The following is a 16,338-nucleotide window of genomic DNA, read 5'->3' on the forward strand; positions in this document are numbered from 1 at the left end:
ACAATCTTGTATACGAAACAATAAATAAAAACAACTTCGATAAATAGTTATCGCTAAGCACATTAGCGACACCTAGCTATAAGGGGATGCCAAATAGTCTAGGATTTTATAGTTATCGTTAATTGCATTACGTTAACGACACCTTACTATGAGAGGTTGCCAAATAGACTAGGATGTTATAGTTCCACCAACCAAAGAGATAAACACATAGGCATATAATCATAGAACACCAAACTGAGCAATTATTTAAGTAAAGTATACAATAACGTTTGTGGTTTAAGATTCGAGTATAAAGCATTTAATTGAATAAGTATGAAGTGTCACACCCAAAACAAAAGATGGAAAACGGGGTATGAAAGTACTCACGTTCAAGTAATAAACTTGAAAGATGGATGATTTGGAGTTTTTCCGGTATGACTGGTTTAACGAACGAAGCCTAAAATAAAAGAAGTCTTGTATTAGGAAAAATTGTCTTATGAAAGCTTTAAAATAAAAGTTAAGAAATGTAAACAATTAAAGTTTAAGGTTTAAAAGTAACTATTTAAGAAATTGTAATAATAACTCTTTAAAAATGTAAGTTTGTTCGAAACCGGGTTAAAGTATCTAACCTTAATATTTACTCAACCTATGTTAAGTAGTAAGGTGGGTAAAAAAGCAAGAATGCAAGTCCCTTTGGATTATAGATACTAAAACGGGTTTTTAATGAGTGTTCGGGTCTTGATAATTGGTCAAACCCAAAGCCAACTTTCCAAAGTATTAAATGTTATGTGATAACTCATAAAATATCTTAACACTTAACCAAGTATGTAGTTCTATTGTATTAGAACTAACAGCGCACGTTAAGCGAGTGTTTGGTTTGTCGGTCCAAACTTTGTTATAGAATCAAGTTGAATTCAACATTCCAAGTACTTTAATAAAATATTTAAAATCAGTTTGTAAAGTATTTTTAAATAAATATACAAGTCTTGATAGCTAAAAGCACACTTGTGTGTCTTAAATGGGTGAAAATCGATTTAGTTCGGTTTGGTTCGGTTTCCATCTCACAATAAGTTCATAGATGGTTTCCACATGCCCAAATATCAAAGAACTTGTATAATAATGTACACATGAAAATACTTAAGTTTTACAACAAAAAAGTTAACAATAAAGCTTTTAAACAAAAGTTCGGTTTACGGTCTAGAGCTATTTACGGTTAAACCGAGGCATTGACTCTTAGAACCCTTAACCATGGAACTTGTAAATATGCTAAACAACTATAAATGAGCAGAAGTTAATAAGCTATAATAAGGTTAGATGGTTAGATGCGGAAAATATATACAAAGACCACGAAAATCCTCTATGTAGTCTTGCCTTACGAGGCCTGAAACTTAACCGAACGGGGCCGAAAAAGTAACTACCAAAGGTAACAAGGGGTGTGTATTATATATATGTTGTGCCATATGATTCAAGTATTAATCTAGACTAAGTTAAGCAAACAAAAATGAAAAACTACAACAGTTTGACTTTCAAAGTCAAACCGACATAAACATGAAAATAACCTTGTATGATCTTTGAATTTGAGAGAAGAAAGAGCTTATGAGCAGGGATTAATGTTAGGGAGGGCCTTGTATTTATAGGATGAGCTTAGAGGGGTTAAACAAGTGATTCAATGGTTAAAACTCGGATTTAATGGACCAAAGAACCAACAAGGGAACATGAAAAGCAGTCTGGTCTGAGCCAAGTCGCGCCACACGACCACCATGGTCTCCCCCGTCGCGCGGCGCAACGGAGCGGAGCTGATGGTTTTTTTAAAAGTTTCAAAAATGACATTTTTGGCCTCCCGAAGTTCGTTTTAAGTGATTTTAACGCGTTTTAAGGCCCGAAAAGGATGTTTCCAAGACCCAACAAGTGTAAAACAATATTGTAACATAAAAACCATCATTTTTATTATATCATAAGTTTCGGTTTACAAAACTGGTCGGTTTACATGTTAAACGAATCATAAACGAATACAAACGGGACCCAATTTGACGAATATCATAGGGTCCATCAATATTGTTTATTAATGCTAATTGTGTGTGTTTAAAGTAAACTTGGAAATTAGATAATAAATTTTGAAAATGGACATTTGTAATGGCAAAAATAAAAAAGGAAAAATGAACACTTTTAATGAGACATGGTGAATATTGTTTGTTAATGTTAGTTATGTGTGTTTAGGGTAAACTTGAAAATTGGATAATAAATTTTGAAAGTAGACATTTGTAATGACAAAAATAAAAAAGGAAATACAAACACTTTTAATGAGACATATTTTTTTCAGTAACATCTTCATTACAAACAATCAAGTTCGCCCACAAACAACATGCATCACTAATATGTAAAAGTCTGAAGTGCCACAAACAAAGGATCCATGACAACGTGTTGGAATCGACCTTCATGTACTACCTTAAACCGCATGTCGGAATCAACCTTCATTTACGACCTTCTTGGAAATACATATGGTCGATTATAATTTTGAGACGATAAATATCAACAGATTAATTTCAAACACATTTGAACTAATGAAGTAAAACTTGACGCATTTACTTTAGAAACCTTGATTCCGAACAAACATAAGGTGATATCCAGAAACACTATCATCCATAAGAGATTAATAAGAACAAAGTGAAATATAGAGTGGAACACGAGGCGACATGGAACAATTTTGATGGATTGGCAACACTAGTGCCTTTCACATTTATTTTCAAGACATAATTATAGGAATTGTCCTTTATGTTTACCTCAAATTTCACTCGTTGTCCTTTATCTTTTAAATTGATGTTTATTGTCCTTTACGTTTCAAAATCTTACAGCTTTTGTTCTTTAGACCTAACCCCGCTAAATTTCATCATTAAATTAAGGCATGTGCCTTGCGCGTGAGGGTAAATTAGTAATATTACCTATATAATAAAAAATAATTTAATGAATAAAAAACAAATTTAAAAACAATCTCTCTCTTTCTCTCTCTCATGTATCTCCATCACTCCCACTTAACACAATCTGCCGAAACTCCCCTGACCTACGGCCATAACCATCCACCAGTCCAATCTGTTTTCCACTACACCCTCACCTCCATTCACTTACATACCCACGAAATCGAAACCCAAATTCTGAAAATATTAGAAGACACCCTAATTCGCCCGAAGGGTAAATTAGTAATTTTACCTATATAATAAAAAATAATTTAATGAATAAAAAACAAATTTAAAAACAATCTCTCTCTTTCTCTCTCTCATGTATCTCCATCACTCCCACTTAACACAATCTGCCGAAACTCCCCTGACCTACGGCCATAACCATCCACCAGTCCAATCTGTTTTCCACTACACCCTCACCTCCATTCACTTCCATACCCACGAAATCGAAACCCAAATTCTGAAAATATTAGAAGACACCCTAATTCGCCCGAAACTTTCCGGCAACGTCTTTCCGGTCAGAAACTTGTTGTTTGATTCCGTGCTCGAAGTAACCTACAAAAACAAGAGTGTAAAATCATACCTTTACCACTATGTGTTCGATTTGATCGGTAGACGGTGGAATAGTTTCGATTAGGGTTCAGATTTGATGGGAAGACGATGAATGAGTTTCGATTTAATCAATGTGAAGAGGGAGTTAGGCTTTGATTAGGGCTTTGATTTTGCTGGATGAAGGTTGCAGCGGCGCTAGGCGGTGGTGGTAGCTGCCTTTCTCTGTTCAAACCAAAGTGAAGAGGGAGTTAGGCTTTGATTAGGGCTCCGATTTAGCTGGATGAAGGTTGCAGCGGTGGTGACGGCGGCGTTAGACGGTGGTGGTTGCTCTGTTTGTGCGTGCGTTTGAGAGAGAGAATGAGAGAGAAAGAGAAGGGTGGGGTGGGGGTTGGTGAGTTTTATTTTTTTTATTATTGGTAAAATTACTAATTTACCCTCACGCGTAAGGTACATGACCTAATTTAACGATGAAATTTAACGGGGTTAGGCCTAAAGGACAAAAGCTGTAAGATTTTGAAACGTAAAGGACAATAAACATCATTTTAAAAGATAAAGGACCACGAGTGAAATTTGGGGTAAACATAAAGAACAATTTATGTAATTATGTCTATTTTCAATTGACAACGATTGAGACACACTAGGAGTCTTGTCTTCACTATATGTGACTGATCACCGAGGGACACTCCATTGCAAATTTAAATTCTTTGGTAGTGTCATAAAAAAAAACCCAATTAAAATTTTTATTCCTTTTTTTATGAATTAGAATTCTAACAAACTGATTATATTCCTATGCAAATAACATTAACTAAAACCACCGCTCGTCCCTAATTGATGTGCCGTTGATCGCCTATGAATTACCGATTGTTAGGATTAAACGCACACACGAAACTGAACACACACACGAAAGCAGTAAACGAACACGAGGATTTAACGTGGTTCGGTCTAAACTGACCTACGTCCACGGGTGGAAACTAGGTATATCTTTATTGAGTGACCAATATTACAAGTACATAATGTTGTTTATATAGAGACTGAACTAGGGTTAGTAAATTATTATGCAAGAAATCTAAACCGGGCCGGGCTTGGGCCCGACCGCCCACACCCGTCTCCTCTTTTGACTTCATATAATAAACCGGGCCAACAAGGCCTACGAACCCAACAATCTCCCACTCGGAGGCCTTGAGTACTCTCGTCTGCACTCCTGATTGTACTTCTGTAATCTGAACATTAAACTTCTTCTAGTTGCCACCGCCTTCTCATCAATTAACCTGAAGGCCCGTTGAAGCTCCCCGGAGCTCCAACACGTCAGTCATGGCTGAAACTGCCCCTGACCCGTTCTCTGTCCCTACCGGCTCCCACTGTAACGAACTACCGGATCCTGAGATAACCTGAGAACAAACACTCTCCATATTCAGCAAGTAATCCATTGGAGGGCAAGTCTGGTATCAGAGCGTAGGCTTGCTTTGAGCATTCTAATTTCTTCAAAGTAACAACGCCGGAGGCACGACCCGGCCAACTAAGGCTAGGAGCGCATCGCCGAATGAGTACAATAAAAGCAGTAAACGAACACGAGGATTTAACGTGGTTCGGTCTAAACTGACCTACGTCCACGGGTGGCAACTAGGTATATCTTTATTGAGTGACCAATATTACAAGTACATAATGTTGTTTATATAGAGACTGAACTAGGGTTAGTAAATTATTATGCAAGAAATCTAAACCGGGCCGGGCTTGGGCCCGACCGCCCACACCCGTCTCCTCTTTTGACTTCATATAATAAACCGGGCCAACAAGGCCTACGAACCCAACAATCTCCCACTCGGAGGCCTTGAGTACTCTCGTCTGCACTCCTGATTGTATTTCTGTAATCTGAACATTAAACTTCTTCTAGTTGCCACCGCCTTCTCATCAATTAACCTGAAGGCCCGTTGAAGCTCCCCGGAGCTCCAACACGTCAGTCATGGCTGAAACTGCCCCTGACCCGTTCTCTGTCCCTACCGGCTCCCACTGTAACGAACTACCGGATCCTGAGATAACCTGAGAACAAACACTCTCCATATTCAGCAAGTAATTCATTGGAGAGACTTTTACAGCTGGAATACTGGTTTTCTTAATCCACTGTCGACCTGGGACTGTAACTGAAACACGACCTGTGCTCCCACTGTCACGATGTCCCCCAACTGATTTAACCTTCCTAGCTCGTTCATCATGAATCTTCACTTTGGCTCTGGGTTTGTTACTTGCAAAACGAACCTTCTTCTGCCCACGAGATTCTGTGAACCGGATTTTGTCTTTCACCAAAACTGGATCCACTCCTTTCGGTGACATATCGACCATATACAACGAACCCATTTTCTTGCCACGAGCAACCACAAGATTCCCTTTGACTACTTTCCACTGCCCATTCCCGAACTTAACATCGTGCCCTTGGTCATCCAACTGCCCAACTGAAATCAAACGTTTCTTCAAACTTGGAATAACCCTCACGTCTTTCAAAGTCCAAGAAGTACCGGCTGAAGTTATCAAATCAACGTCTCCCATACCCGTAACCTCTAAAATATCATCATTCGCACCTTTCCAAAATCTCCAAATTTAAGATTCTTCATCGTTTCACTATAGTGAGTGGCATGAAACGATGCACCAGAATCCATCACCCAAGCATCAACGCTACTCTCAACACTACAAACCAAAGCCTCATCACTACTGACCCCGTCATCTGTGTCGTCTTCTGTAACGTTCACCTCTTTCTTACCATTCGGACACTGATCGACGGCGTGAATAACTACGGTGGTTACTGGTGGTGTATGGCGGTGGACTGAACCCTAGTCGCGATCGTCGGGCTGGGTTTAGTGGCGGCGAAACAGCGGCGGCGTAAACCCTAACGACAATCGGAGAACCGTAGCGGCGGCGGAACCCTAGCGCAGTAGGGTGGCGGCGGCTGGATGGTTTGGCGGCGACTCGGCTGGTTCAACGTGTTCTTCGTGTGATCTGAACCTAAGCTCTGATACCACTTGTTAGGATTAAACGCACACACGAAACTGAACACACACACGAAAGCAGTAAACGAACACGAGGATTTAACGTGGTTCGGTCTAAACTGACCTACGTCCACGGGTGGCAACTAGGTATATCTTTATTGAGTGACCAATATTACAAGTACATAATGTTGGTGCCCTTCCGTCAATTCCTTTAAGTTTCAGCCTTGCGACCATACTCCCCCCGGAACCCAAAAACTTTGATTTCTCATAAGGTGCCAGCGGAGTCCTAAAAGCAACATCCGCTGATCCCTGGTCGGCATCGTTTATGGTTGAGACTAGGACGTGGGTTAGTAAATTATTATGCAAGAAATCTAAACCGGGCCGGGCTTGGGCCCGACCGCCCACACCCGTCTCCTCTTTTGACTTCATATAATAAACCGGGCCAACAAGGCCTACGAACCCAACACCGATGAATATCATCGTGAATAATTACTGCCAAAGATTAAAAGTTGTATTACATTGTTAAACGTTAATACATTTAGGGATAACATTTATCACTGAAAGTTTCTAAGAGTGTGTTAGGTGCTTTGGAGATATCGAAAACGTAAATATTTAGAATGTCAAGGTTACATCATTTGTTGAGAAGTTTTATTTTGAAGTGAAAACCTTTTCCATTTCTTTGTTAGCCGATTAAGTAACAAATTGTAAGACCAATAATTTGTGACTTACGATATCAAAATGCGAAATCCGTTAAATATATTATGGTCAAGTTGATAATTATAATGGGCATGAAACCCGGGTACAAGGCGAGGGCTTCGGTGCACGTGATTGGCTTCAAATGGGAGAAAGTTTCTAGAATAAATGTTATTAGCTATAAATAGGACGATTGTAATTCATTTTAGTGTGTGTTTTGTATGGTGTTTTCACCCACCCAAGGGGAGCTCACCTTGGGTGGGGTCGGTACGTTTAAATATTAATCCGGGTACGAGATGATGATGATGATGATGATGATGATGATGTGAATTTTTTATGTTTTGTTCAAGTTATTTCAATCTTGTGTGTATTCGCTGATCTTGTTTCAGTTTGTATTTAGGTTAGCATTCTTGATTTGATATAATAAAGTTGATATTCTACATGTGTGACAAATGTAAACTCCGGCATATAGTAAATATATAGTTGGAGATAGACGTGCACAAAAAAACCGGTTCCGGAACCTAACTGGTGGAATTGAACCGGAACCGGTTCCAGTTCCAACCCGGTTGGTACAATACCCGGTTTGGGTATTTTTGTACCCGAAAATCGTACCCAGTTCTCATATTTGTATGTTAGTATCAGTTCCAACCCGGTTCTTAATTGTAACCGGTTCGGTTCGTACCCGGAAAAACCGGTTCCGGCGGGTTTTTTTTGAAGAGTCAAACAAAAGTCAAACTAGCCGTTGGAACCGGTTCCAACGGTAATATAGCCGTTGGAACCGGTTTTTTATACACCAATTAGCCGTTGGAACCGGTTCCAACGGTAATATAGCCGTTGGAACCGGTTTTTGAGAGACAATAGATCCGTTGGAACCGGGCCGTTGGAACCGGTTTTTGAGAGACAATAGATCCGTTGGAACCGGTTCCAACGGTAATATAGCCGTTGGAACCGGTTTTTGATGCCCAAACCTATATATAACTTGTTTTCCACCACTAATTTCATCACCAAACTCAAAAACAAACTAAAATACTACTCCTTTAGCAAACCCGTTCCGTTACCCGACCATCCAACTAAATATTATTATGGCACCCATCAAAAAAACTAACAAGAAGGCTAAGAAGAGTGTTTTTGTTGCCCCCGTTCCTGTTACGGAGGACCCAAGGGTTGTTACGGTAGTCAACCATAACCGCAACCAAGACATATGGAAGAATTGAGATTTGATTGTGGATGACGAAGGTTATCAAAAGGCTCGTTGCAAACTATGTGGTTCAATATTAAAGCACGATTCCAACTCTATTTTGAGAAAGCACATCGAGAAGCCATATTGCAAGGCGTTGAAAGGGATTAGCGCGACCGATCAAATTGACTTGGGTAAAGATGGTACACTATTTCGTTACAACACGACTCAAGTTCAAGATAGAATGGCAAAGTTCGTTATTCAACGAGGTTTGCCGTTTAACCACTTTGATGACCCGGAGTTGACGTCGTTGATTCGTGAAACTCTACAACCGAGATACACACATGTAAGTCGTACTACCTTAAGACGTCATTGTATCAGGTTGTGGAAGCCATATTGCAAGGCGTTGAAAGGGATTAGCGCGACCGATCAAATTGACTTGGGTAAAGATGGTACACTATTTCGTTACAACACGACTCAAGTTCAAGATAGAATGGCAAAGTTCGTTATTCAACGAGGTTTGCCGTTTAACCACTTTGATGACCCGGAGTTGACGTCGTTGATTCGTGAAACTCTACAACCGAGATACACACATGTAAGTCGTACTACCTTAAGACGTCATTGTATCAGGTTGTGGGAGTGTGCTAAAAAAGAGTTAATCGAGTCTTTTCATTCTTTAGAAGCCATGGTTAGTTTAACTACCGATGTTTGGTCGGCACCACACGGGTTGCCCGAATCATACATATGTGTCACCGCTCATTGGGTTGATCCGGTGACATGGCAATTGATGAAACGCACAATCGCTTTTGAAAACTTCCCGTTCCCACATACCGCCGAAAAATTGTTTGAATTACTTGATGAAGTTATAACAACTTACAACTTGAGAAATAAAATATTTTCGATTTTGTTTGACAACGCTTCAAACAATACTAAGGTGGCTGAAAAATTTATCATTAAATATTCACCACCTTGTTTCGGGGATTTTTTTCATGTCCGATGTGTTGCACATATCATCAACTTGGTTGTTCAAATAGGTATTGACAATGAAAACATTTGTGATGATTTAAAATACTTTAGACTTATGTTACAAGATGTCTTCAAAAGTGGTAAAAGAAGACATCTTGAATATAAGAACTATTGCAAGTCGGTTGAAAGAAAGTATTTGGGGCCGAATTGGGACGTTCCAGCCCGTTGGAACTCAACTTGTCATATGTTAAAGTGTGCTTTTGCCCAACGCCAAACTTTACAAGTTTTTCATAACAATCTTGTTGAAGAACGCGAGGCCGATATGTTTCTGGAAAGTGTTTGGGTCCAAGTCGGTTATTTGTTGGAGACAAATATTCCATAGAATATCGCTGATTAATAATTAACTAGCAACAATTTAAACATTGTATCAAACAAAAACACACACAAGTGACACAACATGCACCAGGAGTAGGACAACAAGACATTGATTACCTGCCAAAATCAACTTTCTTGTTTTTTAAGTTACAAATACACTAGAAACTAAAATTGGGCGATGAGGCCAACCAACACAAACATCAATTGACAAATTCAATTATTCAAACAAGAATACCAATATATTTTGAACACCAAAAATATGTATATCGTGAAATGATGGACTGTGAACACGAACCAATCAACTAATGAGTTCTTTTGTATTGCTAGGTGGTTTCGAAAACAAGCAAGCACCTCTAGGTGATTTACGAAACTAGCTAGATGTAAAACTAGGGAGTTTGATGGAGTGGGTACGGGAACAAGAAAGCGAACTCAAACCAGTTAACTTTGGTTTCTATTTTTCATCATTTAACTTATAAGTTGGGTTACAATCACTCTTTTTTCGTTATTTTTCTAAAATACCCCGAATACAAAGTTTTGCTTAAAAAAGGTTTGTCGACATTCCATGATAACTTGTATTAAAAACAAGTTTGAGTGAGCAGCGAACTTACCAAGTAAACTAGGGAAGCAAACTCGATCTAAGTTAAATTTTGTTTTTATTTTGCTTGCTCCGCATTTCATTTAATTTTTATTTTGATTTATCTTCAATAATAACTTGTGTTTCATTAATTTTCTAACAAATCTGAAAACACAGTTTTGTTTTAAAAAATGCGACATCCCGATAAAATTATACTAAACACAAGTTGTATTAAAAAAGGTTAATTACATAATAATGTCGGTGGAAAATTAAACAAAACCGTGCATTTTGATTTTTTTAGAACATAGCAAGTAAAAGTTATTAAAGAAAAATAGATTATATATAATGATTATACCGTTCTCAAAACACCTTAAATAGAAAAACCGCCTGTGTAACCGGTTCAAGTCTATTTAAAACGATTTTAACAGTCCGTAAAACGTTGCTAGTATATAAGAGTATAAGGCATAGATCAAAGAATTGAAACATATGGCAAATATATATCTTAGCCGGCCTTAAGAAGATAGGTTCAATTAATTTGTCACAATCATCCAACCATTGGTAATTTCACCACATTATATAATGGTCTTTGTCTCTCCTTAAAACGTTCACTAATTAATTCAACTTTTACCATTCGTCCCCATTTGTTTTCTCGACATCAGAATCTAAGTTGATTATATCGCCCACCAAAACTATCTTAAAAACATCCTCTTTTGATCCTACCATCTTCACAACCCCTACCAACATGTCTTGTTTCCGACCACCATATTGGTTTCCACTCCTAATAATATTACTAACATGTTCACGTGTCTCATCTGACCAACAAGACCCCCAAAGGCTAATAAAGTTCAAAGACTCGCTCACAAACATCGCGGCTCTAAGCGATTGGGACCCTAACGTTGCACCATGTGCGGGTGGATCACCGAAATGGAACGGAATGATATGTAACTCAGACGGGAGTGTGTTCGGGTTACGCCTCGAGAACATGGGTTTAAGTGGGAATATAGACATGGACACATTGGCTGAGGTGACTAGTATCCGATCGTTGAGTTTTATGAATAATAGTTTCGAGGGTTCGATGCCTAACTTTCAGAAAATCGGGTCGTTGCGTGCGATTTTCCTATCGAATAACAAGTTTTCTGGGGAGATAGGTGGTGACGCGTTTAATGGGATGAGTTCACTAAGGAAAGTTGAAGTGGCTAATAATAATTTCGTTGGTAAGATTCCGATATCACTTGCTCGGTTACCGATTCTTGTGGATTTGCAGCTTCAAGACAATCAGTTTGATGGAGAGATACCGGATTTTGAGCAGAAGGATTTGAAAGTGAACTTTGCAAATAATAAACTTGATGGGTCAATACCTAAGGGGCTTAGAAACCAGGACCCAAGCTCATTTGAAGGTACATTTCTAAACATGCATGCATGTTGCATATTATTTATATTATCTCGTCAGGTTAGTAACCTGCGTATTATACGGGTTGAATTATAAAATATTTATTGATAAACATTTATAAATTATAAATCATTTTTTTTAAATAAGATACAAATCATACGATTGAAATTACGTAAAAATTTAAGTAATAAATTAATAAATTTGAAGTAAAATAATCCACATAATTTACTTTATAACTATAAATACGAAGGGTGAATGGAGAAGGAAAAAAAACACATGATTCAACCAATTTTTTTATTAGGTATATATATGTATAGATATAAAGATTATTATTCTGATTTATTTGAAACTACCTTTTGTTAAAACATGAACTAGTTTTTGTTGTTATATATTGCTCTATATACAAGAAAACTAGAACAATATTAAAGGTAGGGCAAAACCAATAGAAGGTGACCATACTCTTTTAGGTTCCGGTTGGCACCATTTCTGCTAACCTTATTTTCAAAAACTAATTAGTTCGCATCACTCGTAAACTGACACATGTCACAAGTAGGCTACATAGGAGACCAAATAGAAGGCTTAGGCTAAGACATTGCCATTTATGCTTAGGCTAGGATTGAGCCATAATCCTCTAACTCGGCACCTCCTTAGCCGATTCAAGCTCCAATCAAGCCACAACCCACACCTACTAAGCTCGGTCGGTGCCTAATCAGGTTAGTTTGACTAAAAATGCGCCAGATTCTTTATGCTGAAACGGTGCCTTGTTAAACTTCTTTAGGCCGAAAAGGTGTCTTGACCTGGTTTTGCTAGGAATTGAAGGTGCATATTTCTCGGTGTCTAGGCAGATTTGGTGCCTAACCAGTTCGGCTCCAAAGAAGCCTATTTTCCGGAGTCTAAGATACTAAGATACGAACGAGCCTATTTTTTAAGTATTTAATAAATAACTAAATATTTTTAAATGAGCTCAATCTTGTTCAAAGTGTTTTTTTTATATATATATTTAATAAGTGGTAATAATGTATAATTTAACAAGGGAAATTGTCATTTGGGCCATGCAGGAAACAACTTATGTGGTAAACCTCTAAAGTCCTGCAAGAAGAAACTAAACAAAAAAATGATTTTCATCATTGCTGGTGCGTCAATTTTGGCAGTCTTAGTTGCCATTATCATGACATTATTCATCATTCGATCCCGAAGGAGGCGAAAAATCGATTACAAAAACCGTCAAGTAACAAAGACCAACATAAACAACACTTACAAGAATAATGCAAACAATAAGGTGGTTCAGATGCACACCAAAGTACAAGATCAAACTTACAAAAGATCTGACAATTGTGGGAAACTACACTTTGTAAGAACCGATAGGGAACAATTCGAGCTGGAAGAGCTTCTACGAGCCTCGGCTGATGTGTTGGGAAGCGGGAGTTTTGGGTCATCATATAAGGCGATGCTTGCAGGTCGTGCGCCGATGGTGGTCAAGAGGTTCAAGGAGATGGGAAATGTGGGAAAAGAAGACTTTTATGCACATATGAGAATGCTTGGAAGCTTGTCACACCCTAATTTACTACCTCTTGTGGCTTTTTACTACAAGAAAGAGGAGAAACTGTTGGTCACTGATTTTGCTGCAAATGGTAGCTTGGCTAGCCATCTTCATGGTAAGTTGTTTCATATTAAGAAGCTGTTTTTACTCAGTAAATCTCACAAATAACAAAACTATGGTAGGGTCTGAGAAAGGTAAAATGTAGACAGCCTTACCTCTACCTCGTAGGAATAGAGAGGCTGCTTCCAGTGAGACCCCTGGCTCGATAGTAGTTTTACATCAAGGCACATAACACTCAACCATTGAGACTTTAAATGACACAAAATATCAACTGGTTCAGAAAAATGAAATAAACTATTTTTTTTAAATATATTAATGGATTCAACTAAACACCATATGTTAATGTAGCTCCACCAATTAATTGTAGGGTTTTAATGGGGCGTGTTCATGGATTGGTGGGTTGAATTGACATATATTTGAAAATGGTGTCAAACATATGAATCCAAACACGACATGAATATTGATGGGTGTTGGCTTGAACATAACCCTTTTACCCTATTTTTTTTTTCATCTTGAGACTCTAAATATAAACTCACTAACATAAGAAAATAACAAATGTGTATAAAATGGTTGCCTTTAAATTATTAAAGTTGATATATACCAGCTTCTTTCTATGTTTGATTTAAAATACCAATCCACTTAGTTGTGACATAAAAACACATATTAAAAAATAATAAAGAAACACAAACAAGTTAAATGGATCAACCCGACCTATTTAGCTAAACAAGTTCGAGGCTGGAAACAGACCCAGCAAACTTGTTTAGCCTAAACTGAAACCCACAAGTCTTTTTCATTTTCGTGTTAGATACGTGTGTCATGTAATAAATTCAAACCCTCTTTAAATTATCTTGCTTTGCATATAGTAAAACAAAGACCCGACGAGCCAGGATTGGATTGGCCAACACGGTTAAGGATAATCAAGGGCGTAGCACGCGGGCTTGATTATCTTTACCAAGAGCTTCCTCGTCTATCCTTACCTCACGGTCACTTAAAGTCATCAAACGTGCTTCTTGATGAAGATTTAAACCCCCTTGTATCTGACTACGCTCTAGTCCCGGTTATCAACAAGGACCATGCACAACACCTAATGGTGGCCTACAAGTCACCCGAGTTCACACAACATGGGCACACAACTAAAAAGACCGATGTTTGGTGCCTTGGGATATTAATACTAGAGATGTTAACCGGGAAGTTCCCGGCTAACTATCTAGAACAAGGTAAGGGTGGGAAACTGGACTTGGGGACATGGGTGAACTCGGTTGTGAGAGAAGAGTGGACCGGTGAGGTGTTTGATAAGGAAATGAAAGGGACAAAGAACCGCGAGGGGGAGATGTTGAAACTGTTGAAGATCGGGATGAGTTGTTGCGAATGGGATGTCGCGAGGCGATGTGATGTACGAGACGCGGTTGAAAAGATTGAAGGGTTGAAGGAACGGGATGATGATGAGGAGTTTTCATCTTATGCTAGTGAAGGTGATGCATACTCTTCAAGAGCTATGGAGGATGATAATTTCTCTTTCTCGGTTACTAGTTAAGTTGATGTGGTATTGTTTTTGTCTAATGTCTAGATAACCGATTTATTACTTTATTCAGTTGTATATTTTGTTTTGTTGATAATAATGTGGAGATGATAATGTTTTGTTTTAAAAGTTTACTCAAAATAATTGAACTTAATTTTAGGAGGAACTTGAGTTCCTTGAGGAATTTAATATCCTGTATCAACTTTTATTCGTGTGTCTAGATTTTTATGTAAAAGTAAGTATAAATCATAATAGCCGAATTTAAATAATACAGATTCTATTATAATACGTAATATACTACAATGATTTCAACAACTAAAGTTAAATTATCATAATCTCTCTTAAGAATGTTTCTTTTGTTGATTATGTATAACAAGTGTTTTTCCAGGCACGTTGTGTCCGACGGATCGGTAAAACCCAGCGACGATAACCCAAGCACAAATGCGGTAAGTCGACGCGAATTTGATAGGTTTCGGTTACGTACATGTGTTATTGTAGCGGAACTAAGATAAAAAATAAAACAAAAAAATTATATAAATTGGGGTGGACTAATGGCGTGATGTTGGTCGGTAAAACTCGATCATTGGTAAAACCCGACCGTTATGATCCCGAACGTTGAAGCAGTGAGACTACGCGAATTCGGTATGTTTTCGTCATGTTCATTATGATACTGGAACTAAAACAAAACACAGTGAATCTACACGAATTCGTCGGTTTCCGTCATGTTCGTTATGGTACCGTAACCAACACAAAATAATAAAAAGGGAACACAAACAAAGTTGACATTTGGTCAGTTTTCATCACGTTAATTGCAGGCCGAAACTAAAACAAACCAAAAAAAACAAAAATCAAAATACCACAAATACGGTGCCGTAAAGTGGCCCAATGGGGGCTTTGTGGTAGGGATGGGCATGGTACCGGATCGGTACCGACCGGTCCCGATCCCGAAAATCCCTAATTCTTGGTACCGGTACCGGGATTATACCGGTAGCGGAGGTAAAAAATCGGGAAATACCGGTACCGTACAGATCCCGAAACTTAAAACTTTGGTACCGATTCGGTACCGACGGTACCAAATCGGTACCGGTACCAATCGGTACCGATTTTGCTCATCCCAACTTTGTGGCACCAAACTTCTAAATTGTTATAATAATAATAATAATAATAATAATAATAATAATAATAATAATAATACATCGTTATTGAAAGTATGAGAACTATAATATATAACGATAATACAATCTTTAGAGGTATGAAACTTTACTGAATATTATATAATCGCTAAATTAATAAAACGAAAAGTGTCCTAACTCTACATAAGGTGAAAAGTTACGGAACACCATTAGCATAATTGATTTTATTTTACAAACAAACCACAAGTACAACACATGACAAACATGTTTTGAATCAAACTTAACGATAGAAATATCATTTGCCGATAACAATTAATGTGTGATCCATATTTTATGATAAAAATAAAAAAGACATTTGGAGATGCGGGGGATCGAACCCCGTGCCTCTCGCATGCAAAGCGAGCGCTCTACCATTTGAGCTACATCCCCATTTGCATCTTCACAACTT

At 38.1% G+C, this 16,338-nt stretch overlaps 1 protein-coding gene and 1 non-coding gene across 2 annotated transcripts; one reads left to right on the plus strand and one right to left on the minus strand.

Moving 5' to 3' along the window:
* The first annotated feature begins 10,986 nt into the window (after positions 1–10,986).
* LOC143571317 (pollen receptor-like kinase 4) lies at positions 10,987–14,840 on the plus strand. The gene is made up of 3 exons (XM_077056776.1): positions 10,987–11,645; positions 12,697–13,293; positions 14,102–14,840. The coding sequence occupies exons 1-3, from the start codon at positions 10,991–10,993 to the stop codon at positions 14,770–14,772; spliced, it is 1,923 nt and encodes a 640-aa protein (XP_076912891.1). The 5' UTR covers positions 10,987–10,990; the 3' UTR covers positions 14,773–14,840.
* A 1,406-nt stretch (positions 14,841–16,246) lies between these two features.
* Positions 16,247–16,319, minus strand: TRNAA-UGC (transfer RNA alanine (anticodon UGC)). Its single transcript has one exon. It is a non-coding gene; the product is annotated as a tRNA-Ala (tRNA).
* Positions 16,320–16,338: the final 19 nt, after the last annotated feature.

Source organism: Bidens hawaiensis, unplaced genomic scaffold (assembly GCF_021521415.1).
Source record: "Bidens hawaiensis isolate Kalapana, Puna unplaced genomic scaffold, B.hawaiensis_p1.1 tig00025353_1, whole genome shotgun sequence".
NCBI classification, from domain to species: Eukaryota; Viridiplantae; Streptophyta; class Magnoliopsida; order Asterales; family Asteraceae; genus Bidens; species Bidens hawaiensis.

What these genes read in the sequence shown, in the direction of transcription:
- LOC143571317 (XM_077056776.1), top strand. Translation starts at nt 10,991, where the DNA reads ATGTCTTGTTTCCGACCACCATATTGGTTTCCACTCCTAATAATATTA. An exon ending in GGACCCAAGCTCATTTGAAG is followed by an intron (nt 11,646 to 12,696) that starts GTACATTTCTAA and finishes TGGGCCATGCAG; the next exon opens with GAAACAACTTATGTGGTAAA. An exon ending in CTTGGCTAGCCATCTTCATG is followed by an intron (nt 13,294 to 14,101) that starts GTAAGTTGTTTC and finishes CTTTGCATATAG; the next exon opens with TAAAACAAAGACCCGACGAG.